General features: G+C 61.9%; 2 protein-coding genes across 3 annotated transcripts in view; both read left to right on the forward strand.

Annotated features, from left to right (window-relative positions):
• The first annotated feature begins 9,546 nt into the window (after window positions 1–9,546).
• SERTAD1 (SERTA domain containing 1) lies at window positions 9,547–15,078 on the forward strand. Of its 2 annotated transcripts, none has more exons than XM_074937304.1 (2): window positions 9,547–9,702; window positions 14,328–15,078. In XM_074937304.1, exon 2 carries the CDS (start codon window positions 14,332–14,334, stop codon window positions 15,073–15,075), a length of 744 nt encoding a protein of 247 aa, XP_074793405.1. In that variant the 5' UTR covers window positions 9,547–9,702; window positions 14,328–14,331; the 3' UTR covers window positions 15,076–15,078. The 2 variants fall into 2 exon arrangements, with proteins under 2 accessions (XP_074793405.1, XP_074793406.1); XM_074937305.1 differs by lacking the exon at window positions 9,547–9,702 and adding an exon at window positions 13,173–13,384.
• A 4,393-nt stretch (window positions 15,079–19,471) lies between these two features.
• PRX (periaxin) overlaps window positions 19,472–27,092 on the forward strand; it is a 44,638-nt gene continuing 37,017 nt past the window's right edge. Inside the window, exon 1 of the mRNA XM_074937929.1 lies at window positions 19,472–19,642. Coding sequence (XP_074794030.1) covers window positions 19,624–19,642 — 19 coding nt within the window. The 5' untranslated portion in view covers window positions 19,472–19,623. The remainder of the gene's footprint in view (window positions 19,643–27,092) is intronic.

Consider the following 27,092-nt stretch of genomic DNA (forward strand, 5'->3'; position numbering starts at 1 on the left):
CCCAGGAAACCTCACTGGAGGCCAACAGGGCCGGCGTCTGTCCAGCGCCTGGCACCCTGGGCACCACAGCATCAAACCACCTCCCAAGGGGCAGCTCCGGACCTCCTGCCCCATCGCCTGCGGGCCGGTGGAAGCCAGCTAGCCAGAGGGCGCAGCACGAACAGCACACCAGTGCCGCCCGGCTTGTGTCCCGCAGCTTCCACTCACCCCAAGGCTCCCTGGGGTAGCATTAGCCCCACGTCACACAGGGACCGGCAGCAACAGGCCACAGAGCCCGGGGGGGCCGAGGCATTAACCATAGAATCACTGGTTTCAGAGTAACAGCCGTGTTAGTCTGTATTCGTAAAAAGAAAAAAGAAAAGGAGTACTTGTGGCACCTTAGAGACTAACCAGTTTATTTGAGCATGAGCTTTCGTGAGCTACAGCTCACTTCATCGGATGCATAGAATCACTAGATCACATCTCTCCAGCGCCAGGGAAAGAACCAGCAGGCCCAAATCCCCACTCCCCTCCCAGAGCCAGAGACAGAACCCAGGAGTCCTGGCTCCCACCCCCTCTAACCACTGGCCCCCACTCACCTCCCAGAGCCAGGGACAGAACCCAGGAGTCCTGGCTCCCACCCGCTCTAACCACTGGCCCCTGCTCCCCTCCCAGAGCCAGAACCCAGGAGTCCTGGCTCCCACCCCCTCTAACCACTGGCCCCTGCTCCCCTCCCAGAGCCAGGGACAGAACCCAGGAGTCCTGGCTCCCACCCACTCTAACCACTAGCCCCTGCTCCCCTCCCAGAGCCAGGGACAGAACCCAGGAGTCCTGGCTCCCACCCGCTCTAACCACTAGCCCCTGCTCCCCTCCCAGAGCTAGAACCCAGGAGTCCTGGCTCCCCCAATCCCCTCTAACCACTGGCCCCCACTCCCCTCCCAGAGCCAGGGACAGAACCTAGGAGTCCTGGCTCCCACCCCCTCTAACCACTGGCCACTGCTCCCCTCCCAGAGCCAGAACCCAGGAGTCCTGGCTCCCCCCACCCCGTCTAACCACTGGCCCCCACTCCCCTCCCAGAGCCAGGAACAGAACCCAGGAGTCCTGGCTCCCCCCACCCCCTCTAACCACTGGCCCCCACTCCCCTCCCTATTTCAGCCCCGGGGACGCGGGGGGTCCCAGGTCTGTGGGCGGGAGGCGATCGCAACCCCCCAAGGGGCGGGCCGGACACACCTGGAGCGGCCAGGTAAGTGCCCCGGCCGGCCAATCCCAGCCTCCCGAGGCGTCCGAACCAGCCAATGGGGCTGGGGCCGGGGCCGGGGTCGGGGCCGGCTGGGCAGGGAGGGAGCCCGCGGGCGGCCCGTGCAAACCCCAGGCCCCAACCCGGTAGGTACCGACCGCACCCCGGGCCCCATCAGGGGGGCGCGATCTGGGCTCCGGGCAGGGCTGGGATTTTGCGCTGGGGCTGCAGCCCTGCAATGGGGGCTGGACCCCCCCCGGCTCACCCGTTATCTATGCCCCTCCGCGCCCCTCCCCCCTTGCTGCAGTCCTGTTTCCCCCCCACCCCCGCAGCCCTCCCTACGAACTATATCTGCAGCTGGAGGCTGGCTGGGGGGCGGCGCTGCGGGAGGGGAAAGGAACAGTAGGGCAGAGGGGTGTGCGTGGTGGGGGAGGGTATGGGGGAGAGGCTGGGATGGAGTGTGGAAAGGGGGGTCACCTGTTCCCTCTAGGTGCTAGTGGAGAGAGGGGGCGGGGAGGGCTTGAAGCGGGGCTGGGGGGCGGGGTGGGGGAGGGGCAGTGGGGTTCCTGCTGGTGGAAGGTTGTGGGGGGGGGAATCAGGTATGAATCAGGTTTTATAGTGTCCCGGTCCATGGGAGGGGGTGGGGTGCTCGTTGCTTGGCTGGAGCCGGCGTCCCACAGGGCCGGGCATCAGCCCAGGACCCCGGTGGCCTCTTGGCCCATTCCTCTTCGGCGGGGCTGGCGGGCCAGTGCCGGCCCTCCCTGCAGGAATCGGCCCAGGCCGCTGGGAGCTGCGGACGATCGTCCCCTGGGGAGAGCGGCGCTAGGATCTCTTCCAGCTGGGTGGCGCTCGGGAGACCCAGGCCTGCTTCACACCTGGTTTGGCCAGTGACGTTTGGCTCGGGGCTTTTCGCTGAGGTAGCTGGCGGGCGAGAGCCCTTGTGCGGACGCTGTGATCCTGGCAAAGTCCTTTTGCGGGGATGGCCGATCCCACTCGGAGGTGGGGAAAGCTCTCGCTGGTCTAACCTCTCCTTGCGCTAACTGGGAGGCTTTGCCAGGCCTGCAAATCTCCTTAGTGTAGACAAGGCCTAAAAATGCTCCGTTCCCCTAATCTGGTTATCTTGATCATAGAATCATAGAATCATAGAATATCAGGGTTGGAAGGGACCCCAGAAGGTCATCTAGTCCAACCCCCTGCTCGAAGCAGGACCAATTCCCAGTTAAATCATCCCAGCCAGGGCTTTGTCAAGCCTGACCTTAAAAACCTCTAAGGAAGGAGATTCTACCACCTCCCTAGGTAACGCATTCCAGTGTTTCACCACCCTCCTAGTGAAAAAGTTTTTCCTAATATCCAATCTAAACCCCCCCCCCCCAACTCACTGAGCGTGCTGGAGCTCACTGAGGGTCCTGTGGTCCGGCCTACACCCAGCACTGACGTGAACGTAGCTACCAGCTACTTTGCTGCGGGCGGGTGTAAAAACGTCACACCCCAGAGAGACCCAGCCTAAGCCCCAGTGTAGACACGGCTGGATTGACAGTCAGTCCAGATCCGCCCCTCGGGGGCGGAGTAACGACAGCGAGAGACCCCTCCGAGTCGGCTGTCGGCGTGGACGTGCCCCGCTGAGCCCCGGCTGCACAGTCAGGTCGACGCGAGGCAGCTCGCGCCGCCTGAGCTCTGGAAGCGTCCACACGCAAACCTTGCTCCCGCTGTGAGGTCGACGCGGGGTCAGCGCGGACGCTGGCTGTTCCCGGCTCTCAGGAGCCGTCCCGCAATCCCCCGCGCTGATGGCATAACCGGTGCCCGCGCTCCCGGTGAGGCTGTGCGGGCCGGGAGCCGCGTGTAGACGCGCACAAGTGGTGGAATGACTGTGGCGGCCGTACGCCGCCGTGCGGCCGCTTCATTTTGTTGTGTAGACGTGGCCTGAGGCTAAAACTCGACCTGCTGCGTTCCTGCCTTACCTTCGCCCTGCTCGGTCCAGGCGATCCTTGACTTTTCTCAACGTCCCGGCCTTGTCCTCGGCAGCGTTTGTCTCTTGGCTGGCTGCAGCGCAGGGATCCCCGTCCCGGGTGTGCAGAAGTAACGTGCTCTGTTGCAGAGACGAAAAATCAGTGGTAGGAAGAGACTTGACTGGAATAAGCAGGCGCCCGGAGCATCCCAGAACCACCGGCAGCCAGATGCTGGAGAGAGCCACGGGCTGGAGACAACGGGCAGCCGCTGTGCGGCTCAGGAGCTGCGCCGGGGTTCGCCGGGAGACGCCGGGGCAACCCTGAGTCTGGGAACCGCTTTGGGGGAAGCGTGGCCACAGGCCAGTACTGCCGATTCCTTCTTCGGGAGCTTTGAGACCCTGGACTCCGGCTACCTCAGCGACCTGGCCGGGGACGACCTGTTTTCCGACATTGACACTCTGGGCTTCGAGAGCTTCGAGAGCTGCCCTCCCAGGCCAGCGGAGCCCCGGCAGGGAGAGACTGGCATGACCTCGACCACCTAATGGAGATAGTCGTGGGCTCCTAAGGCCATGCTTCTCCTGCCCGTTCTCCGCGTACAGACACGGGCCGCTCAGAGTTTATTGTCTCAAGCGAGGAAGGCGGATAGCGTGCTGGTCGCTTCCTTCTCCTCTGACACCGCAGGACCGGCTCCGGCTGCTGGCATGGGTTGAAAACTCCTGGCTACCGCAGCCGGTCGGCCCCGACTTGCACGTGAGAGCCTACCTGTCCCGTTGCCTCCTTCCTGCTGCTGAGGGCTCCCGCCGGAGCTGGGAGTTGGAATCGCCGTCTTCCCGCAGGCCGATGTGACTGTGTGTTAAGGCCATAACGTTAGCGCCAAGAGGGAAGGCTACGAACAGAGGCAAGCGGCGTCTCAGGTCATTGGCCGCCTGCCCCCATGAAACACCCGGGCAGCGTCCGCCTTGGCAACGAGGTCTGCTAAACCGGTTCCCATCGGCACCTCTCTGGCGCAGGCCTGTAACGCTCGGGCCCTGCACATCGCAACTTGCTGCTGGCTTTGCCGGCCGGGTCCATGTCCTGGTACGGTGTCGGATTTGGGAGCCAGCTTTGCTACCTCTTTAACAACAGGCTGGGCTCGCTGAAGTGGCATCGGGAGGGATTGGGCCATAGAATCCGTGGGGCTGGGATTCTCCCGGGAGTCTCTCTGAGCGACGGTCATTTAGCAAGATGTCTTTGAATCTCTCGTCCTTGTTCAGACTCTCGGCTGGGGCTGCGGTGCGACCCCTCTCCTGCCAGGAGGCTGCAGGAGCGCTGCACGGCTGCGTGGGATTCGTCCTGGGCAGACTCACACCATCAGAGTGACAGCAGCTGATCTACGGAGCCCTCGCTGCGGGCCTGCTGTCCCTCTGCCCCGAGACCACCGCTTGGTTCTTGCTCATGCCTCCGGCTGCCAGTCTTGCTGGGTTCAGGCAGCGAGCTGGCAAACAGCTGGGACTGGGGGGCTGTTCCCTGGATTCCTCTTCTGACGCAATTTGTTGGCCGCAATATGTGACGTACGACGTACAACCACGTCCTTGTATATGCACAATAGTCAGTAACAGTCTGTCTCCGTGGCTCTGTTTGTAATATTTTCCTGAGCGTCACAGAGCTCCGTGCTCTTTGCAGCAGGCTTTTGGGTGAAGTCTTGTCAGTGTTTCAGACCCAATCATTTGCAGCGACAGGCCTGGTTTTTAAAATACCGACGGGCCTGTTTTCTCTTGCAGTGGGAACCTCAGTGCGCTGCCCTCAGCCAGTCCAGATCTGTGGAGAACTGCAAAACTTCTTAAGATTCAGTTGTGATTTTTAATGATTTCTTCTTAGGCCTCTGGGCAGGCATGATCATTGTGTTCTGGGGCCAATGCTGAGACACCCGGTCTCTAGCCAGGTCCCTTTACGGGGTCTCAAGTTGGGCACACACAAGTCACTGCTACAAGTTCTGGTTTCAGTTCTCTTTTGGAAGCCTGGGATGTTTTCGTGGGTTGCTCTGGTCCTGTACCCCGAGATCTTTGCCTGAGTTGCTCCAGGGAACCAAACCTGTTGTAATATTACGAGCTCCTCTGGGGTGTAAATTTGGGGTGGCGGCTGGGAATGCTTGAGAGGTCCAGCTTGCCTGTGTTTGGCCAGAGTTCTGTCTTCTCATTAGTCACAGCAGGGAAGTTGACACATGCAGTGTCATCTTGCCATGCACAAAAGACTAGACCTTGAGTCTGATTTTCAGATCTGCTCGGCCCCCGCCCGGCTTCAGCCATCTTCCCTGGGAGCTGCAAGGTGCTCAGGTGTTCAGCAGATCTGGGCTGATCGTAGGGGTGTCTGCACTCCTGGGAATCTGGACTTAAGGAACCCAAAGTCCTAGTGGTGTTAATGTTTCAGGAGAATACACTGAAATGTGAGATTCATGCCAGATGTACGTGCCCTTGGAAGATAAAGCATTACCAGGGGGGTTTTGCCACGTGTGTGAAGAGATGTCCATCTCCTTGGTGTACTGCTCGGCCAGTGCTGGGGGATCACGGTAGAATTGCACCTGTTTAGCGTTAGAATTATTAATCTGCTTTACTGTAAGCCATGGGCAGTGGACACTCTGTCCTGTCCGATGCCGGATGGTAACGGAACAAAAAGCAGACACCTTCTCCCAAAATCCTTGGTGCTGTTCAGAGATCTGTAGCCTGGCCGTTGCAATTTCCAGGTGCTGCGAAAGCTGCGTTAATGATGGAACTCCCAAACATGCCCTGCAGCTTCGGGGAAAACTCCTGTTTAAATCGAGTTGGGCCTGAGTGTGGAGCAGGGCTCTGTGTGGGAAAGTGGATGCACAAGGAGATCTAGTAGCTTTTGTTCTTAACCGAAACTACGTGACCTTTAACTAAAGCTGTGAGCTTCGTTTCTCTTGCAGCATTGTGTGTGTGCATGTTTCAATCCCTAATTACTTGCAAGGTGCAAATTATGGTTTTTCATACCTGACAAGCTCAAATTGTGCCATAATCTGGGTATAAAGGATTCAAATATCAGTGTTAAGTCACCCACTCGTGGCAAATGCCCTGAATCTGCTGAGAAACTGTAGGGCAAATGCTCCTTATGCAGATCTGCATAATTAAACTGTTGCTCTACCTGAATTGTTACAGTTTAAACTAAAGTGTCTTACACTGATTGCCCCGTCTTGTCAAACATGATTGAAGGGACCGTAGCTGTCTGCTCCGACAGATGGGCACACGTTGAAACAAACTATGCTGGCAAAACTATCACTGCGAGGTTCATTTAAAAAGGACATTTCTTTACTTTACTTTGTGAATAAGAGTATCGGATCCATGGAGGAGGGAGCATTCTTCTTTCCCAGTGTGCCGATCGCATGGGAGTGTCTGAAGGGAGTTGCAGGATTTCGCTGGGGGTTAGACTAGAGATGGTGGGGGAAACGCTCGTTTTCATTCTCACTGAAATATCTAGGGGGCTTCAGGTAGGAATGGTAGGGTGGGATTCTCTGCTCAATATTCTGCAGGAGATCAGAGTTGGGTGGACAAAACAAGTGACCTAGAAATGAAAGGCTCCATATCCCAGTGTAACTCCTGGTGCTATCCACCCCTTCGAAGGTCCTGGACTAACAGTGTCCTTTAAATAAACAACTGCCCTATGATTTCCGGACACAGAACAGAGATCAAGAGGCAAGGAGGAAATTCTGCTATCTCCTTACTATCCAATTCCAGGGTGACCAGATGAAACGGACAAAATATCGGGACACGTGGGAAGCAAAAAAACCCCAAACTGCTGTAGTGGCCAAAGCCGCAATATCGGGACAAATGGCGTCCCGACCCATCGGTTGGGACGTGGGACAAAGAACTAAAATCAGGACAGCCCCGATTTTGTCAGGCTGTCTGGTCACCCTGTCCGACGCCCATGCAAGAAGTTGGGCAATGAGCAAATCGGTAGGTCTCCCATCCTCACATTTGCTTTCCTTTTGCACACAAACTGTGGTAGAACTGGCCCCAGGCAGGGCTTGTCCGTGAGTGAGAAGCAGCCTCTCGGTAAAGACGAGGGAAGAAATTGCCCTATTTGTGGGACTTTTTCCAAAATCTCATCTGTGGTTTGTTTTCAGATTTTGCCCGTCTAGAAGCTGGTAGGAAATGGCTGTCTCCTAAGAACCGGTCTTTGCCTTTGCCCAGCCGCGCGGCTGGTTTGCTCGCATCTGGAAGCAATCACTGGGCAGAGTGATAAGTTCTTTCTGCTGCAGCTGGGCAGCGCAAACACAGTAACTGCACGTTCAGGGTGCACCTGGGAACAGCCTGTCTGGGGCCAGAACGTTCAGGCAGAAGTAGCTCCCGCTCCGCTAAAGTAAAGAACGACTTGTGTGCCAGCCCTGCCACGCCTCTGAGCCTGGGCTGCCAGTGCCCTTGGCACGGGATCCAGTAGCAGGCACATCACTGTTAACATTAGACCAGCAGCTTGGTGAGTTAACCCTGGAGGGCCCTGGTCTGCTGGGTGGGGAGCTGGTGAGATCTGGACTGGGGCCTTGGGTCTGATCGTGTTTAAAAAACAAATGGAGAGAGACAAGGTGGGGAAGTAATCTATTTGACGGGACGACCGTGGGTGAGGGGAGAGACACGTTCCAGCTGCTGCAGCCCGGACGAAGTGCACTGTGAGGGTGACTGGGGGGTCACTGCTCCGTACAAGGCGGGTCGGACTGCTGAGCAAGAGGGTTAGCACCTTGCAAGAAACCCCTTGAAATGAGGTGGGTAAATAACACCTCTGCAGTCACAGGCCAGAGGAGGGTTTGGAGGTGGCAGGTGGTTTGTAACCATAAAAGCAGCGTCTGGTGAGACCATGGCTTTGAGCGTCCAGGGGAGTTCTGAATTTAAGCTCCCAAGCTCATCTTTGGAGGGGGGGCAGGTTTTCCCTGCGGATCAAGTGGTCGGATGTGGAGGGGTGGCTTGGGGTTTGTCTCTCATCCTTCCTCTGACAAAGCTCAGGCAAGCACGGGCTGATTAGTGCAAAAAGTGGTGTGTTTTCAAAATGGCATTTGAAAAAGCGACACCGGCTGCTGAGGAATCACTTCAGGTAGCAGCGAGGAACTAGGCCCGGGAAGCCAGGAAAGCTGCAGGGCTGTTGCATTGGGCAGTCTTTCCCCTGGAAGTGCATTTCCCCTGCAGCTGGGCTCAGGGCTCCTATCAATGTACCTGCTCCCACTCCCCACCCAGGTAGCCTGCTGTCTGAATGGCCTCTCCTCACGGTGCCAGCTTCACACACCTGGAAACACCTCTGTCCACCTGCTCAGCTGCTCCCTGGACGCAGCAGGGTCAAGTGAATGGGGCCACTGGGCGGGGAACAGAGAGAGCGGAGTTCTAGGCACACTCCAGGTGCCTGGGCAAGTCTCTTTGCTGCTCTGTGCTTCTGTCTCCCCCTCTGTCTAATCCCTGGGGACTCCCAGGGCAGGGGCCGTCTCCCAGGCGTATGGTGGTGCCTGGCTACTGGGGGCCTGGTCTGCTTTGGAGATAGTAGAGGGAGGAGGGGGACAGGGAGATCTTCATTGGGCCGAGTTCCGGGGGTGAGAGAGATGCTTTTGAGGCCCTGGGGCGCTGGTGTGGCAGAGAGGAATGAGCTGGGGGCGCTGACGTGAGGCCGGTCAGAGGGGTGATGATTGGAAAAGGCTGAAGGCGGCTCAGGCCAAGGCGTGGGCCTGATGTGCAATGCTGGGGACCTGCTGCCTGGGGATTGTTTGCGCCCCAGCTCAGCTGGTCGCAGGGCAAAGCTGGCCCTTTCACTTTCACTTCTGAGCCCCAGGGCTGTTTTCACCTTCCTCTAAATCACATGAATCCTGACGCTCTGCGGCTGCTTGGCTCGGCAGGTCTCACCCTCGCTGTGCTGCGCTGTGGGGGGTCTGGCTGGAACCACCCTGGATGGAACGAGGCAGGATACCAGGGTAGATGGGCCCCCTGGCTTCGATGCAGAGCCATGTCTAAGGACCAATGCTGGTTGCACTAAGGTGGATGGGGGAGTGGGGCTGCTGAGGGCCAGGGGAGCGGAGGGGGGGCATGCCCTGGGTCTCCTCCTTCCCCCCTCCTCCACCCCACCCCCAGCAGCTGCAGGCTGAGCCCCGACAAACTCATCCCACCCCCGCCCCCTGCCGGGCCTGTCACTCAAACCGCCCGCCCCGCCTCTCGCTTGAGTCGCTCACGTCCGCTCTCTGTATGTAGATGAGCCGCTTGGCCCGGGCCAATCAGATGGCAGTGGGCCAGGGCCTCTTGGTCTTTCCTTTCACTCCGCCCCGCCCTCCAGCTGTGTTGATTCGGTCCCGTCCGCCCACTGTATGCAGATGAGGCGTGCGGCCGAGCCCCGCTATTGGCTGGCGCGCTGCTTCCCCCCCTCCCCCGGACAATGGGAGGGGCGGGGCCTGGCGCAGCACGGCAGATGTAGCAATTCCCGGTGGCCGAGTCGGTTTCGGAGCCGGAGGGGGGACATGCCGGCTGCTGATTGGCTGCGCGGCGCGTTCCAAACCCCGCTGATTGGGCCCTGAGGATCCGGGTATGTAAATGAGGGTCTGGAGGGGTCCGGCTGCGGGGCTCGCGCTGCCCCGGGACGGGACGGGGCGCGGGGGCGGAGCCCGGGGCCGGCCGCTGGGGGGAGCCCGGGGCCGGGAGCCGGAGCCCGGTGAGTCACCCGGGGCGGGCGGGGAAGGAGGCTCCGGCTGCTGCGTGACTCACCCGCCCCCGCCGCTGCTCCGCCCGCCGCGTGGGGCTGCCCCCCCCCGAACAACGGGCAGCCCCCCCCCGGGCCGGGGGGGTAACGGGGAGACCCCCGGGGCGAGGCACGGAACAGGGGCAGCCCCCCTTGCAATGCATGGAGCACTGGGGACCCCCGGCAAGGGGCAGGTAACTTGGGGGCTCCCCTGCGCAAGGGGCAGGTAGCAGGCGGCACCGCCAGGGCAGTGGGGCAGATGAATGGGGTCCCTGGGGCGGGTCTCTGGGGCGGGGATCCCTCTTTGCCAAGCGTCCACCATTGGGGTGTCTAGCTCCCCATTCTGGCTGTGGGGCGAAAAATAACTAACCTACCTAGGAAACAAAATCGCCCCCTTTAGAAACGAACCCTTTGGGCCCGGGAGGGGGTTGGGATCAGACCCGGCCGTGCCCCTCCCCAGCTCCGGGCACTGAGCTTTGGCTCGAGGGGCACAGTCGTTCTCACGGCTTCCTGGCCTGCCGTTTTGCTCCTCAGCAGCCTCCAGCCATGGAACAATGTACAGCTGGAGTTGTGGGCCCCTGGAGTCTGGCCCAGTCCAGGTTCCCCAGGGCGCACAGACCATGGGCGAATGGCTCTTCTGGCAGGCACAGTCCATAGGACCCTGCACTGGGACTCAGGACACCTGGGTTCTCTTTCATGACCTTGGGCAAGTGACTTTCCTGTCTGAGCCTCAGTTTCCCCATCTGTAGGCATCACTACATCATGTGCAGGTTGCCTGGAGACCTCCAAGTGCAAAGCCCCCCATCAGAGCAAGGACATTATAATGGTTAGGGTTCATTCTCCTCTCACCCGCTCCAGGACAGGACCAAGACATGCTGCCAGGGGGCTGGGTGTGGGGGAAGTGGGTCCTGCTGCTCCTGCTCAAAGAGGGTTCAGGCTTCCCAGAGCTGCCAGGCTGGTGCCTTGGATCTGCACATGTTTAAATCTCTCTGGGTCTGATTCTCCATGTGCCCGGGGCACCCACTTGCCCCCCTGCCAAGTGAGTGCCAGGTGCTTCCGGCTGCAGCTGAAAGCCATGGCAAATGGGCCGTGTGGCCTGGAAGACAGAGCAGTTGTCTGGGACTTAGGAGACCTGAGTTCTAGCCCTGGCTCTCCCTGGCCTACTGGGTGACCTTGGGCAAGTTGTGGTTCCCTGTTCCTCAGTTTCCCCATTCCTAGAAGAGAGAGGATGTGTGGCCTCCTCTGTGAAGTGTTTTGCAAAGATCCCTATTTTTGTAGAGGTAATTATGGGTACCGTGGTAACAGCCGGTAGGAAATCAAGGCCCTGTCACACTAGGTGCTGTATGCACATATACTGTATCAGTACGTCGACTGATAGTTCTTTGGGGCATTTGTACGGTGCCCTGTAGCAGTGGTCCCTGCTTTTAATACCAACGATGAACGAGGATAATACGACATCCATGATAACTAATAATTCATATTAAGGTAGCACCCGAGGGCCCCAATCAGGCTCTGGGGCCCATCACACCAGGCGCTGCACAGACTCTGCCAGAGAGGCAGCCCCTGCCCCAAAGAGCTCCCCATCTGAGTAGGCAATGGTGAGAGGGGAAACTGAGGCACAGGGAGGGGATGTACTCAAGGCCACCCGGGGCAGAGCTGGGAATGGAACCAGTCCTGTGACCTGCTCACTGGTTTGAATGCTGCCTTGGGTCCCGCCTGGCGCCTAGCAGCTTGGTTTGTATCGAGCCCTTAGGAGGCAGGTGCCTGGAAACCATGGGCTGTGATTCATCTGTCATCCGCACGACACTGTAGCGTTACTCACGTTGTGTCATCTCCGTGGTACGCACAGGGGGTGCAGTGACGCCTCTGGCACAGCAGCTCTGCTGCATCCCACGGGCCATGATCCTGGCACAGTGCCCCGGCCCCAGCCTGGCAGCCTCAGGCCTGGGGCAGGCATCAGGGAGCGCCAGGAAACCCCCCCTTGCGTCCCAGCTGCTCCCTCCCTGCCCTGGGTTGGGGGCAAAGGGACAGGGCGGGGCGGTGTCCCCGGGGCTTTGGCCAGTACTGGTTCAGGGGGACCCAGTGTGACGACGTGGGACTGTTCTTAATGTTCTCTCTGAATATTGTGTGGGTGCCTCAGTTTCCCCCTATGCCTTTCTTAAGTCTCTAGGTGGTGGGATGAAGGAGGGTGATCGTTGCAGAGCCTTAGAGGGCAGTGTGAGGCTGTCTAGGCAGAGAATGGCCGACACCCTGTCTCCTGGCCACTGATGGCTTGGCGCCCCCCCCCCCCCCCCCAAAGGTGCCGACTGAAGGTGTTGGAGAACAAAGGGATCAGGTTTTCTCCTGGCCGGGGAGAGAGACAAAGGCTTGCAGGAGGAGCTGGGGGGGAGGGGAGTCTGGGGGAGATTGCTGGAGAGAGAAAAGGAGGACTTGTGGCACCTTAGAGACTAACAAATTTATTTGAGCATAAGTTTTTGTGAGCTACAGCTCACTTCATTGGATGGAGCTGGCTGGGGAAATGGGGGAAGGGCCAGATGGGCCTCTGGCCTCCCTGCCTCCCGAAGATGGACCTGACTGAGGGGTCCTGTTCTCTGCACCTACAAGCTCTGTTTTAGACCATGTTCCTGTCATCTAATAAACCTCTGTTTCCCTGGCTGGCTGAGAGTCCCATCTGACTGCGGAGTTGGGGGGCAGGACCCTCTGGTTTCCCCAGGACCCCGCCTGGGCGGACTCGCTGGGGGAAGCGCACGGAGGGGCAGGGGATGCTGAATGCTCTGAGGTCAGACCCAGGAAGGGGGAAGCTGGGTGAGCCGTGTGTCCTGCAGACAGGCTGCTCCCCGAGAGGAGACTTCCCCAGAGTCCTGCCTGGCTTCGTAGGGAGCAGGTCCAGAGCATCCCCCGGAGACTCGGTGACAGCCAGAAGTGCAGATCCCCAGCCCCACTTCAGGTCTGTGCTTTGGAGGGTGCGGGCACCCCTCATGGGAACTCGGGGAGAGGAGGGGAAAAGTGGGGGGACTCAGACTCCTTCCAGGGCCCATATGGCCCAGTGCTCGAAGCTATACAACCATGTCCCCTATACGATGCCATTGCACAGGAACTGAACAACCCCCCCCCTTTAGGAAGGGCAGGCTCTATAGGACAGTATAGACACCCCCAGGCTGTATAGTTCACTATTGACTGACACCCCCAGGCCAGCGGGGATCAAGCCAGTTAAGGGCCGGGCTGGTGTCTCTCCCGCACTCCCCTCTCTGGAGCTTTCCAGCCTTGGCAGCTCCGGCAGGGGGAGGAACCGCAGGGAGGCCTGGGCTGGGGGAGGCTGAGCCGGATCCTGTCTCCTCCCCGGCTGCCTGGGAAGAGAGCTCCAGAGGGAGGGTGTCGGCCTGCAGGAGAGGGGTGTGGGCCCCTCTTCCACTGTAGGGAGCTGGGGTTAAATCTCCAGGGAGAAGGTTTTCGCTTCCCGGAGGGGACAGAGGTTGTCAGACGCAGGGGCCCCATCTGGGGGGGCTGCAGCTTAGTGACAACAGCTTGGGTGAGTCCCTTGGTGCTGCTATCCTGGGGTGACAGAGGGGGAAACTGAGGCACTGAAAGGGGGTGGGTCTTGTGCCCAAGGGCACACAGGGCATCTGTGGCAGAGCTGGGATAGAACCCAGGAGTCCTGACTCCCAGCCCCCCCGCTCTAACCATTAGAGCATGCCTGAGTAGCGTGGCATAAACTGAAACTGGCTCACGAGTCAGCCCCGTCCCTGAGGCCCGGCTACGCTGGGGCCTTAGCCGTGGGGCAGCTGCGGGCAGGATGGTTCAGTGTTTAGGGCAGCTGCCTGGGGCTTTGCAGACCTGAGTTCAGCTCCCCTGCTTTTCCACAGACACTCTGCAGCCTTGGGCCAGCGTCTCTGGGCCTCAGCCCCCATCTGCACTGTGGGGCTCCCAGGCCTGCCCTGCCCCATAGGGGAAAGACTGGCCAGTGCTCACGGACAATGGCAGCCCAAGACTGGGGACACAGGAGCGGGTCTCAGAGGGGCGAGAATGGGCGGGGAGGAGTTAAATACCCTCCCCCAACTGGGGCTGCCCAATGGCTCCAGGAGGCTAATCCCCCTCCCTTGGGGGGTGTTGCGTCACCAGGACAACCAGAGCTGGAGGAGCCCCTGCTCATGGAGGTGCCCCCCAGCTGCCTGGTCTTGTGTCCACTGGGGCTAGATTGCTGGGACTGAATAACAACACTTGGGAGTAGGACCCAGGAGTCCTGGCTCCCTGCCCCCGCTCACCAGACCCCACTTCCTGCCAGAGCTGGGGAGAGAACCCAGGAGTCCTGGCTCCCAGCCCCCCCTGCTCTAACCACTAGATGCAGCTCCACTCCCAGAGCTGGAGAAAGAACCCAGGAGTCCGGCGCCCTGCGGTCAGGCGGCTGGGCCTTGGGCCTGGGTGCGCTTGAGGCTGCAGGCCGGTGGAACTCACTGCTCCCGTCTCTGTTGCAGACCCATGCTGGCCAAAGGCGTGAAGCGCACGCGGGGGGAGATGGAGGGCGGCGAGCCGGAACCCCGGGACCCCGGCGCCGCCCCGGCCAGCTCCTTGTTCAACATCTCCATGCTGAAGCTGCACCAGAGCCTGCGGCTCGTGGAACCCAACTTGCGGCACTTGGTGCTGGTGGCCAACACCTTGCGCCGGATGCAGGACCAGATGCAGCAGGAGGCCGGGGGACCAGTGGCCCCAGACAGCCCCAAGGCCCTGTCCGGGGTGGATTCTCCTGCCCCTGCCTCAGACTCTAGGGACAGTGGGTCGGAGCCCTGCCGGCAGCCACCCTCCGACAACCAGGGGGATGATCTCCTCCTCTCCACCAGGGACGCCTCCATCTCCGCCATCCTGGAGGACCTGGGCCAGGCGGAGGTCCTGAGCCCTGCCCGGCCCGAAGAGGAGCAGCTGCTGGCCGGCGAGTCTGGAGCCAAGCAGGAGCTGGCTCGGACCTCAGCCCCTTGCTTGGGCCCCTTGGAGCTGCTCAGCTCGGCCGGCTCCCTGCTGGAGGACGGCCTGGAGGACATCTTTGAGGACATCGACACCTCCATGTACGACTGCGACCTGTGGTCGCCTACCAGCCTCTCCGGCTTCAAGGCTTTCTCCGGCGCCGAGGACTCAGACAGCAAGGCGCTGGCTGGCGCCGAGGACCGGCTGGACATGAGCGACCTGGACTACCTGATGGACGTGCTCGTGGGGGGACACGCGCTCTGAGGGCGGGGGTGGGGGGCAGAGGGAGGCTGACAGTATTAAATACCCCTGGACTAATTTATCAGGGGCCCGATCCTCAGCTGGGGTAAATCCGGCACTGTCAGTGGAGCCGGCTGATACCTGCTGCAGACCCGGCCCCATGTTCCTCGGCCTGAATTCTCAGCCAGGCTTGGGCCCCTCTGCCCTGCCCTGGGGTGGCGTCGGCCCCCTGAGGGTTCCCATGCGTAAGGGTCTCCCTGGTCAGTGCAGAGCTGGTGTAATGGCCCTGCTCCCAGCCCCTGATGTAGGGGGTGGATCAGGGGCATGGCTGGAGCACACTGTGCTGGGGCTGTTCTCTGCACCCTGGGGCCCATAGGGGGAGAAGCATCAGTTAGAGCAGCCCTGAGGTTGCTCTAACTGACAGCAGGGCTCAGAATACAGGGAGCACAAAGGGGCCTTAAAGCCACCGTAACCCCTGGCCCAAGAGCAAGAGCCAAGAATGGCAACATGTTCAGTAAGCCCCTGCCCCCCCGGTCTCACCCCCAGCCCCCCCCATCGTAGCAAGATGAGCCATGGCTGGGAGGAGGGTAAGAGGCCATTTCCTGGCCCTTGGTGGGTCCCAGGTTGGGCTCTGAACGGTTTGGAAATAACTTATTGTCTGAGCGACGGGGAAAGTGTCGGAAGCTCCCGAAAAGCCGCTGTGAACTGCTTTGAAAGGAAAATAACACGCCTGGCTCTGCACCCCGCTCCCACTGCCTCCTTGCACCCGCAAGCCCTTCCCGCTGCCCTGCCGTGCCAGCCTCAAGTCCTGGGTGGCTGCATCTCGTCTGCCCCTCGTTCCTTCGGGCTGTTCCCTGTGTCACTTACCCATGGGCCAGACCCCCACTCCGTTGACCTGCATTACTTCCCACCAAGAGTGATCCCGCAGAGCCCCCCGACTCGCCCCCGGCCCGAAGCCCAGCATGCCCCGGTGCGCCCGCTCGCCCGTGTGAAGCTGGCTCTGGTCCCAGGGAACCGGTGCAGCTGCTGGGTGAGGTCCAAGCCACACCGTGTCCAGGTGTGTGTGGGGGAGGTTAGACGGCTGGGACTAGTCCCAACGGAGACACAGAGATAAAGAGCCCTGTTTGAGCCCATCAGAGCTTGATTGTAACAGCGGGACGCCTGGGTTCTATCCCAGCTCTGGGAGGGGAGCAGGGTCTAGTGGTTAGAGCAGGGGGGTTGGGAGCCAGGATGTCTGGGTTCTCTCCCTGTCTCGGCCCCTGACTCACTGGGTAACTGTCAGCAGTCATGTCCCCTTCTGGGACCAGTGGCCGACTGTCCCCTTCCAGGGTGCTGGGACATCCCCACTCTGATCACGCTCCCGCCCGGTGCTTCCTGCCTCCCACCCCTGCTGGCTGCACAGCCCTTCAGAGGCCGCAGAGGGAGGGGCTAGCTAAGAGCAGGGGGGTCTTGGCACTACCAGGGCCCCTTCCCCCCCATGGGAAATCAGCCATCTTGAAGCAGCCGCTTCAGCCGGGCTCTGGACGCAGCCCCTGGCGCTGGGCTGGGGTCAGCAGGCGCCCGCGGTCCTGGGTCTGCAGCGTGGGGTTCCTGGGCCTGGAGCTGCCGTCCCGGGGCCCAGCACCTCTGGCTGCACCTCTGTAACATGGGGCACCTGGCTCAGCATCCCCAGGGCGGTGGCTCAGGCCTCAGGGGATTGGCGCCGTTTGTTTTCCAGGGGCGCCGTGGGTCCGTGCACAAGGCAAGCAGCTGGTGTGGGTGGCAGAGCCAGGATTAGAGTCCAGGGCCCCCAATTCCTTGCCCAGGGCCAGACCCAGTAGCCCCCACTGCCCCCTCTCTGGTTGTGCATTGGGGCTGCTTTGGCACACGGGGGCTCTGCCGGCTGCCGCTCCCCGGGGATGCACCCGGCGACTCTGCCCCACGGACCCACGTGCTCGGGGGTTACCAGCAGCTGGGACTTTGCCCCTGGCTGGCAGCGAGGGGAAGGAGGGTGTCTCTGGCTCCTCGCTGCCCGGCCCCTGCTGCGGGACAGAGTTCACCAGTGACTGCTGTTACCGGGCAAAGCCGGGCAGATTTCGCCGCCAGCCTTGAACTCTGCTCCCTGGCCCTGGGCAGCTGGCGCCCGGCCCGCGACCCGCTCACCGTGTGCAGTGGTTGGCACCGGCGCTGCGGCCACTCCGCTGTGCTCTGCCCTGGCGCCGAACAAAGAACTGCCCCAGCTTGAGGGCCCAGCACCAGCAGGGGGCAGCTTTCCCGCCCTCCCCAGCTCCCGGGGTTCGGCAAATGAGATGGTGAGACCCCATCACTTGCCTGGGCGTTCAACTGCTGGGCCTCTGCCAACTCCTCACTGTCTGTAGGAAACTGACCCCCTCCCTGGAGCGTGCCCCCCCCAAAACAGGCGCATGGCGGGGTCCCAAAGGTCCCACCCTGGGCAGCTGCTAGCTCCTGCAGGACCCACACAGCCGCACGCTTCCCCCCCAGGGGTCAGCTACTCGCTCAGGGGCGGGGGAGAGGCAGGAGCTTGGGAAGAAACATTCCCAGCGTCTGCTTCCTTCCGCTCCAGGGCAGGTTGTGCCCAGGCCGGAGGAGCCGTGTCAGAGTGGAGGGTTCCCACATCTCTGGCTGAGACCGGGCAGGAATGGGAGGGATGGGGGGCAGCCCATGGACAAAGAAAACGAGGAGAATCAGCAGAGACTCTGCTCCACATAGAAAACACACCCGTTTTACAATGCTTTACCCATCACCATGGGGCCCCGTCACGCAGGGCGCTGCCCAGACCCTGGCCGAGATCAGGGCCCCGTCGTGCCGGGCGCTGCCCAGACCCCGGCCAAAATCAGGGCCCGTTGCACCAGGCGCTGCCCAGACCCCGGTCGAGATTGGGGCCCTGTCGTGCCGGGCGCTGCCCAGACCTCAGCCAAGATCAGGCCCCGTCGGGCCGGGCGCTGCCCAGACCCCGACCGAGATTGGGACCCCGTCGCACCGGGCGCTGCCCAGACCCCAGCTGAGATCAGGCCCCGTCAGGCCAGGCGCTGCCCAGACCGCAGCCAAGATCAGGCCCCGTCGCACCAGGCGCTGCCCAGACCCCGGCCGAGATTGGGGCCCCGTTGCGCCAGGCGCTGCCCAGACCTCAGTCAAGATCAGGCCCCGTCAGGCCAGGTGCTGCCCAGACCCCGGCCGAGATTGGGGACCCCGTCACACCGGGCGCTGCCCAGACCCCAGCTGAGAGCATGTAACAGAGCCAGGATCTGAGCGCAGCCGGCTGTTCAAAGTGGCACCTTCCATGACCAGGAAGCAGCAGCCCGGCAGGAAATGACAAACCCTCCAGAAAGGATTGTCACCCATCCACTTCCCGGAGCGGTGGAGCCGGCTGCCCGGAGCTGGCTGAGCAGGACTACGCCCGCCGTCCTTACAGCAATAGCTCAGAGGGGCTCTGCCCACTGCTGCTCCATCCTGGCAGCTCGGGAGAGGTTTCTTTCTGCAAACACGGATGCCAGTTACCTCGGCCGCTCTGCCACCGTACCCCAAAGCTGTGTGTTTGCACTGAGGGCAGGAGATGGAGGAGGGTGCTCGACCTCGAGGCCTGGGACGCTGGAGACGGGGGTCTGGTCCCAGCTCCCTGGGTGACTGGGGGTGAGTGGCTTTGGGGCAGCGTGTGCCAGTCTCTCTGGAAAATCAGACCCTCCATTCGCTGGGCCTCAGTCCCCTCTGTCCGGGGGGCGCCCGGAGCTCCCAGCACCCGCAGCCATTGGGTGTTTACAAGCCAACCTTCTGCCACATTGGCAGGGAAAATAAATCATCATAATTCTGTTGCGTGTGAGCGAGTCCTGCTCCCAAACAGCTTACAGTGAGTGTGTGCAGCGCCTGGCGTGACAGGGCCCCAATCTCGGCCAGGGTCTGGGCAGCGCCCGGCCCGACGGGGCCCCAATCTTGGCTGGGGTCTGGGCAGCGCCTGGCGCGATGGGGCCCTGATCTCGGCTGGGGTCTGGGCAGCGCCTGGCGCGACGGGGCCCCGATCTCGGCCGGGGTCTGGGCAGTGCCCGGCCTGACGGGGCCCCGATCTCGGCTCGGGTCTGGGCAGTGCCTGGCGCGACGGGGGCCCCCATCCCGGCGGGGGCCCGCAGCCACTACCCCATTGCCCTAACCCTGGGGAGAAGGTGGATCGCTCCCCCTGGAGCCCAGCCGCAGGCCCGGGGGGAGCGGGTTTGGGTCGGCACCTGAGCGAAGGGTTAAAGGCTGCAACGCAGCCGGCCGGGGGCTGGGCCGGGGCTAACGAGGTGCTAATTGGGCTGGGGAAGGCGCCGAGCCGGCGGCGGGCGGGGCAGCGGGAAGCGGCTCCCCAAGGTAAGAGCAGCCCCCGTGGCCCGGCTGGGGAGGAGGGGGCCCCCCGGCCGCGGTTGTGGGGGCCCGTCGTGCCAGACGCTGCCCGGGCTGAGATGGGGGGGCCCATCGTGCCAGGCGCTGCACAGACTCGGTCCCAGGCACTTTCCCTGCCATGAAGAGCTCCGGGTCTGACCCGGCCAAGGCAGGCTCATTCTCCCGCACGTGACTGGAGGGGAAACTGAGTCCACGGAGATGCCAGGACTTCCCACAGGTGAGTGGCATGAGTGGCCGTGTCTCCTGTGTCCCAGCCCAGAGCCGCCCCCCCCGGCAGCCTGTAGGGAAAATCCTCTCCCTGTCTCTGGTGCTCCCCCCCCCCCCGGCCGCCCAGGAGCCAGCCAGCCAGCCCCCCCAGCCATGAGCTCACAACCCGCGGGGTCTCCTCCCCCGTGCCCGCCTGCTGCCCGAGTCCCGGAGCCATGTCCCAGTCTGGCCCGCAGGGGCCTGGTGCGTAGCCCAGCGGCTTCTTTACGCCCAGGGCTGCGAGTGGCCTCGAGGGGCCCGTCTGGTGGGCTCAGGTTCCCGCTGCGGGCGGCCGGGCACGTCTCTCTGCTGCCCGGCTCCGTGGCTCAAGGGTCGGCGCGAGATGCTGTCTCAGGCCTTCTGGACAGGTGACGGGTCACGGCCCCGGGCTCCTACCGGGCCTCGAGCCTGCCCTGTCCTGTGCTGAGCCCGGCTGGGCGCGGCAGGGGGCATGACTGCGGCAGGCACATTGTGTCGGGGGCTGGCAGCAGTCTCTGGTCTGTGCCAGTGCGAATTCCCCTGCGAGCCCACTCCATTCCTGGGCGGGCGGAGATGAATGCCCCATTCTCTCTGCGCCCGCAGCTCTGGGCCTGCCCCATGGGCCATGCCCGGCCTTAGAACCGTGCCTCGGGGCTCTGTCTCCGTGTCCCCCGGGCGCTCGGAATCACCAGCTAATCGCATTTGCCGGGCCTGCGGCGGGGCCTGCGTCTGACCCCCACCCAATCCCAGGGACTTCGCGCGGCAGAGAGCCCAGGAGTCCCGACTCCCAGCCCTGGCTGCAGGCGCCGGCTCCGGGCCTCCCGCTGCAGGCAGTCGTGATGCTCCTGATTGCCCAGGCCCCAGCCTGCCGGGCACTACCCCCCTTCCCTCTCTGTCCACTGGCAGCGCCGCCCCTGCGGCACCGGGATGTTTGCAAGGTGCCCCCACGTAGCTAACCTGCAGGGCTCTCCCCAGCCCCCGGGCACGGTAGGTGCTGTCATCCTGCTGTGCTGGCCTGGGACAACCAGGTACCATGAATCCAGGGTCCCAAAAGCCTCCTGCCCGGCCCTGCAGCAAGGCGCCATCTCCTGGGACCAGCCTTGGCATCAGGTCAGGGCTGCTCTGGGGTTCTGGGAGGGCTCCCAAAGGTCCCCGAGGGGGCTGCGGCTGCAGAGACCCTCGCAAACTACTCGACTCCCCCCCTCTTTCGGGGGCTCTGTGTGCGAGGGGCTTTCTCCTCCCGTGGCAGGACTCTGGGTGTGACGCTCCTTCCAGCCACCTGGGCGGCTCCTCCATTGCCCTGGGCGGTGGCTTCCCACAGACCGTGCCCCGTGGGAGCTGCAGTGTGTGGGGGCAGGGCAGGGCCCCGTTCCCGTGTCGGGGTCACGGGGCTCTCTGCAGGAGCTGCCAGGCCATGCAGCCCGGCCTGGCACGCGGCTGTGGCGTTAATCGGGGGGGTTGGGGCAGACCCACGTGGCTGCTTCCTATTTCCTCCGCTCTTGCTCATTACACACGACTGGTGCGTGGCGTCCCCTCTGCGTGGGTGGGAACAGCTGCCCGGGGCGCAGGATGGCTGGGACTCGGGGCCTGGGGACTTACGAGCGGGACCTGTGCAAAGTGCTTCTCGCAGGAGGGAGGCAGGAGGGGTAGGGACTCGGACGCCTGGGTTCTGCTCCTAGCTTGGCCGCTGTCCTGCGGGGGGATCTTGGGCAAGCTGCTTGCCCCCCGCTGAGCCTGGCAGATAATGACCTGCCCTCTCTGGAAAGCACAAAGCCCGAGGGGCGTGCTGGCGTTGGACACGCCGCACTCCGCTGCCCCGGTCAGGCGCGACGCGGCTCCCGGCGGAAGGCCCGGCTCACGGGAGCGCGTCGGCCGCCCCCAGCAGCACTAAGCGCTACGTCCCGCCCCGAGCTGGGTCTGGCGCCGGAGCGATTTACACGGCCACCTTCTCTGCTACCAGCACGCTCCCGCCGGAAGGAGGGGGACCGAGGTGCTGATGCCGAGTGTACGCTGGGGTGGCTGACGACGGCAGGGGGAGGCCGGCAGAGTGTCTCTTCGGAGCCGGGGCTGGCTTGCACGGCCCTGAGCGTGCTCGGTGCGTCGCACACAATGGTGCAAGGTGTGCGTCTGTTACTGGGGGGGCAGGGACCCGATGGACACACGGGCTCCATGGGAATAGGTGCTGTACACAGATGGTGAGCTGAATTGGGTCAAACTTAATTGAAACCAGGTGTAACAGCTGCAGAGAGCTCGGTGATGGAACCAGGTGGCTAAAACAACCACAGCCTCCTCCCAGAGCACAGGTTCTCCTGAGCAGAGGGGGTCTGATGGCTGGGAATTGCCCGCTGGAGCGGGGTGTCTGCGTGAGAGAACCTGCGGAAAGCCGAAGCGGCAGCCAGAACCAGCACTGGGAGGAACCTGGCTCGGAGCAAAGCCGCCCGTGGGAGCGCTTTTGGGCAGAGTGCTGGCTGGGAAGGGGCGTGAAGCTCTTTGCTGATGCTGTCTCCTGGTGTTTTATTCCTGCTGCCCGAGGGAAAGCTGTGTCTGTAAGCGACCAAAGACATTGTCACAGCGTTGTGTCCCCCAGCTCCTCCGTCAGCTTCTCTTCTGCACCAAAACAGCCCTTGAATGTGGGCGACCTGCCTGGGCCCGAAAGGCGCACCAGTAGCAGACTGTCCTTGCCCTGAAGAGCTTCGTGTTGACGTAAAGAAGACCCAGGAAGGCTTTGCCCCGTGTCAGGGGGTGAGCAGAGGCCCCAGGTCTGCGGCAGAGCTGGGACTCCAAACCCAGAGCTCCCCAGACCGAAGTCGGGTTCTGAGGCGGTGCGGAAGGGACGTTGCTGGAGCTGGGGTGGGGGAACTGAGGCAGCGTCCGGTGCAGCTTCTGGCAGCCTGGCCCCAGGGCTTTCCAGAGGCTGCGAGGTGGGGCTGGCGGCATGTCCGCTTGTTTCCTGGTGGAAGCTGCCGCAGCGGAGGATGTCCTGTGTTTACGATAGCTGGGCAGGGCTTCTCTCCCAGAGCTTGACCTGTTCCCAGGGAAAGGGCACAAACCGTGTCTCCCCTGACGGGATCTGGGGCGGGGGTGGCTGGGCTTCAAAGGGGGCTCCACATCTAGCTCCCCTCGGCCCGGCTTTCCTCCTGGCTCGTTCGGAGCAGAACCTGGCACCTCCCGGGCGCTGTCTTGGGAAGTGCTGAGAACCCAGAGCCTGGCAGTGGGGCAGCCAAGGAGGGGCTGGGGCCGGGGCCGGGGCCGGGGCCCTGTGCGGAGCGGTCCTGGCCTCGCATCCCCTGGCGCACCGTGGACAGCAGAGGTCCTAGCGCGCCAACAGCCCGGCCCCTGCGGGGGAAATGAGCAGAGCCCAACCTTCTCCCTTGTGAGCAAGCCTGGGATTTGGAAAGCAGCCTTGTGACTCTGGGGAGGGCCTGAGTCCCGGCTGTGGGTGGCATGGGCCCCTCCCCAGAGTCACTCGCCGCCTTGGAGAACTTGGGTCTTCAGTTCTCAGCTTCTCCTTTATTTCTCCCCTTTTGCAAACGGGAATCTTGTGAGGAGACTCGCTGCAGCCGGCTTGGAGCCCCTCAGGCCCGCTTTGCCTGGCCGCTGAGGTGTCCCTTCCCCTTGGGCTGAAGAGCGGCTCCCCTCTGCCTCGGTGGGGTCTAAACCGTGCACTCGGAGAAGGAGAAACCCCCCAGGGCTGCTGGCACATGGTGCTGCTGGCAGAGCTGGGAATGGAACCCAGGAGTCCTGATTCTCAGCCCCCCCCTCCCCCCAGCTCTAACCACTAGCCTACATTCCCTCTCCTCCATGGATGCTGCTTTCCAGACAAACTTCCTCTCTCTGACCGATTCAAGTGCCAGTCACTGAAAGTCCTGGGTCAATCCACCCACTTCCTCTAGCCCGTGCCCTTGTCTTCACGGCCACACCGGCTGCTGCTGTGAGACGCGAGGCGCGGGCTTCCATCCGTGACCCAAGGGACGCGGGTTTCGGGGCCCGGGGGCAGATCTGCAGCGAGGGCCGGGCCCCCCACCACGCCGCACTCCGGTATCGGCGGGAGGGCAGTGTGACGAAGTGGGACTGTTCTTAATGGTTCCTCCGAATATTGTGGGGGTGCCTCAATTTCCCCTATGCAGTTCTTAAGTATCTAGGGGGTGGGGTAAGGGTGTATGATCACTGCAGAGCCCTAGAGGGCAGGTGTATGCAGGGGTCTGGACACAGAGAATGGCCGACACCCTGTTTCCTGGCAACTGATGGCCTGGGCCCTTCCCCCCTGCAAGGTGAGAGCTAAAGGGTTGGAGAACAAAGGAACCAGGTGACCTCCTGGGCCGGGAAAGAGACAAAGCCCAGAGGAGGAGGGGCTGGAGGGAGTTTCAGTTTGGGGCTGGCTAGGACATGGAGTGAAGTGCAGACGTGGTTGTCTGGCTCACTGCCCTCCAAAATGGACCCAGCTGAGGGGTCCTGTTCTCTGCACCTACAAGCTCTGTGTTAGACCATGTTCCTGTCGTCTAATAAACCTTCTGTGTTACTGGCTGGCTGAGAGTCCCGTCTGACTGCGAAGTTGGGGTGCAGGACCCTCTGGCTTCCCCAGGAGCCCCGCCTGAGCGGACTCGCTGTGGGAAGCACACGGAGGGGCAGAGGATGCAGAATGCTCCGAGGTCAGACCCAGGAAGGTGGAAGCTGTGTGAGCTGTTTGCCCTGCGGACAGGCTGCTCACCGGAAGGCGACTGCCCCAGAGTCCTGACTGGCTTCATGGGGAGCAGTTCCAGAGCATCGCCCGGGCACTCCGTGACAACTGGTGGTAGCGGTGGGATCTACTGCACCCCGTGGATGGCACTTCCTGCAGTAAGTGACTGGGGAGCAGTAAAACAAAGGGGGATTGATGGGGACTAGGCGTGCTGAAGATTCAGAGAGAGACGGTTTCAGGGGGCGGTTAACCCCTAGGATTGTGTGACCAGAGAAAAGGACTTTTGCAGTAACAGGGTCCCCCGGGGGACTGCAGCGAGCGGTCCCAGGGGCGGAGGAGTCTGCAGCTCGACCCTGGCAAAGAGGTGGTGACCTTGAGTTGGGCTGGCACACGAGGGGTTCTCCCTGGAAACCGTGGGGAGCTGCGAGCACACAGGCCTGTGAGTCCACAACAACGTGGCAAGAGCGGAGTGATGGCCTGTCACCGTCTCCTTAAGAAGGACATTGTAACCCTGTGCAGAAAGAGAGGGCTGAGCATTGGAAAGTTCACCAAAGCACAGTTCATCATGCAGCTGGAGGAGGATGACCGCTCTAAGGAACAGATTCCTGACCCCAAATGGGGCTATAGCAGGATCTGGGAGCAGCTGGAGTGGGAGCCAGGCATCGCCAAGACTCCTGTCCCCGACCAGACGAGGGTCTTCACGATCGGGTTCCCCATCCGGGGATCGGAGACGGACGGGATTGGAGCTGAGTCCGAGAGAACAAGAGGACTGTGAGAGACAGCGAGAGCCCGAGAAAGAGCTGCAGAAGCAGCAGCAGCATGAACTGGCGGTGGGGGAGCGGAGAGGCCTAGGGGACCCCCCGGGGTGAGTGGGGATAGACCCCGGGGGGCCAGTTCCGCAGGGAACCTCGAGACTAAATTGCTGCCCCTGGTTAAGAAGGGGGGGATGTGGATGCCCACCTCACTGCCTTTGAGCAGGCTGGCGATGTGAACCAGGGGGACCCTGCGGAAAAGCCCCCGGTGTCTAGCTCCCTTGCTGGGTCCCCAGGCCACAGACTCCGTCAGCTAGATGGGTGGGGAGGTGGACAGGCTCCCACTCCTGACCCCAACCTATATGTCTGTGTGGAGTTTCCTGGGGCCAGGCCCCTCGGACCCCCAGTGGGAGCAGAAGGTGATGGTCAATGGGGAGCCATTCCTGGGGTGGCGAGATCCTGGGACAGAGAGAACTGTTGTCAGGCCCTGGGTGGTGCAGCCTCAGAGGCTGAGGGGCTGTGTGAGCCGGGTGAGGGTCCCAGGGATGAAGCCCCTCGCCCTGCCTATGGCCCAGATCCCTGTGCAGACCCAGGAGGGGTGGGGCTGGCTGGTTGTTGGGGTGCTCCAGGACACCAGCTGCGAGACCCTGTTGTGGGGCAACTGTCTCTTTGGGACAGGATCCAGGCCCTGCTCCTGTAACGGCCAAGGGTTTGAATTTGAATCCAGGGAACCAATCGGTGGAGAGGGAAACGGTCAGTGAAAATGCAGATGACCTGGCTGGCAGCAGGGAGGAGCCGCTAGGCTCAGGCTACCTGCCTGCCTGTAAGCAGACCCCTGGGGCTGGGTGGGACAGAGAGCTGCTCCCTGCGCCCTTGCACACCGGAGAGGGGGCTCAGGGGGCTCAGGCTGGCTCTGATGCAGTGAGGAAAGCAGCGAGCTCGCTGCCTACCCCCACTGGGACAGCAAGGGCAGCGCTGAGCACAGTGGGAGCTGAGACCCCAGCTGAGTGGGGGAGACACAGGCAGGGGAGGGGATCTGTGGGGAGTGGCAAGGTGCTGGGTAAGGAAAGTCTGGATGAGCCTAGGCAGCCTTGTGAGCTGATGGCTGTGTCTAGTCAGCAGGGTGGGAAGGAGAGGAGAGTGGAAGATGAGTGTCCCTGGACCTTACCTGTTAGCTGGGTGGAGAAGTGGGACAGTGAAGGAAATGTGCCTGTGTCTGTCAGGGGTATTGACTTGCCTATGGAGGGAGCTACCCCGATCTCCAAGCAATTGTCTGTGACCAGCCTTGTGTGCTGGGACAAGGGGAATGAGATCCCAAGCTGTGTGTCTGGGAAAGGAGAAAGTGTGTCCGGCTCTTCTTGGTCTGTGGAGCAGACAGAAGGGGCCTTGCAGCCTGTGACGGTTGAGGGTCGTGCAGTTGTCTCAGAGTTGGCTCTGGATTCAGCTAAAGCCCAGGAAGGGAAGGGTCCTAAGTTTGTGTCTGCTCAGGAGAATGGTCCTGTAACTAGGTCGCATCCAGTTAGGGTCTATGTAAAATCCCAGAGACCAGACAATTCTGGTGCTTGTATTTTGCCTGTTGCTCGTGTGTGGTTGGGAAAGGGTGTCGCAACTCTGTCTAATCAGGGTGAGATCCTAGCCAGGGCACAAGGAGAGCAGGAAGGTGATGTGATTGTGTTACCTATGGAGGGTGTGGAAACCTGTAGCAAGAAGGAAAAGATTCCTGAACTTGTGTGTGGCAAAGGGAAGGAGAATGCTTCTGACCTTTTATCTAGGAAGTCTGTCAGTTTGCCTGAAAGGGGATTCTGTAGGAATCCGCCGGACGGGCCAGAGGTAATTCTGGATGTAAGGGAGACCCAGAAAGAGTCTGTTGTTGCTCAGGAACGTGTTCCTCTAGAGCAAGCCCTAGGTGAAGAGGGTAAGAGCAGAATTTCTGGGAGGGGTGAATTGTTGCATAGAAAAGCCCTAGGGAAAGGAATCCTCATGGAGTCTTTGCAGTTTACTGCCACTGAAGG

Source organism: Natator depressus, chromosome 23 (genome assembly GCF_965152275.1).
Source record: "Natator depressus isolate rNatDep1 chromosome 23, rNatDep2.hap1, whole genome shotgun sequence".
In the NCBI taxonomy this organism is placed as follows: Eukaryota; Metazoa; Chordata; order Testudines; family Cheloniidae; genus Natator; species Natator depressus.

Coding starts and splice junctions, on each gene's coding strand:
- SERTAD1 (XM_074937304.1), top strand. CDS start 14,332: ATGCTGGCCAAAGGCGTGAAGCGCACGCGGGGGGAGATGGAGGGCGGC.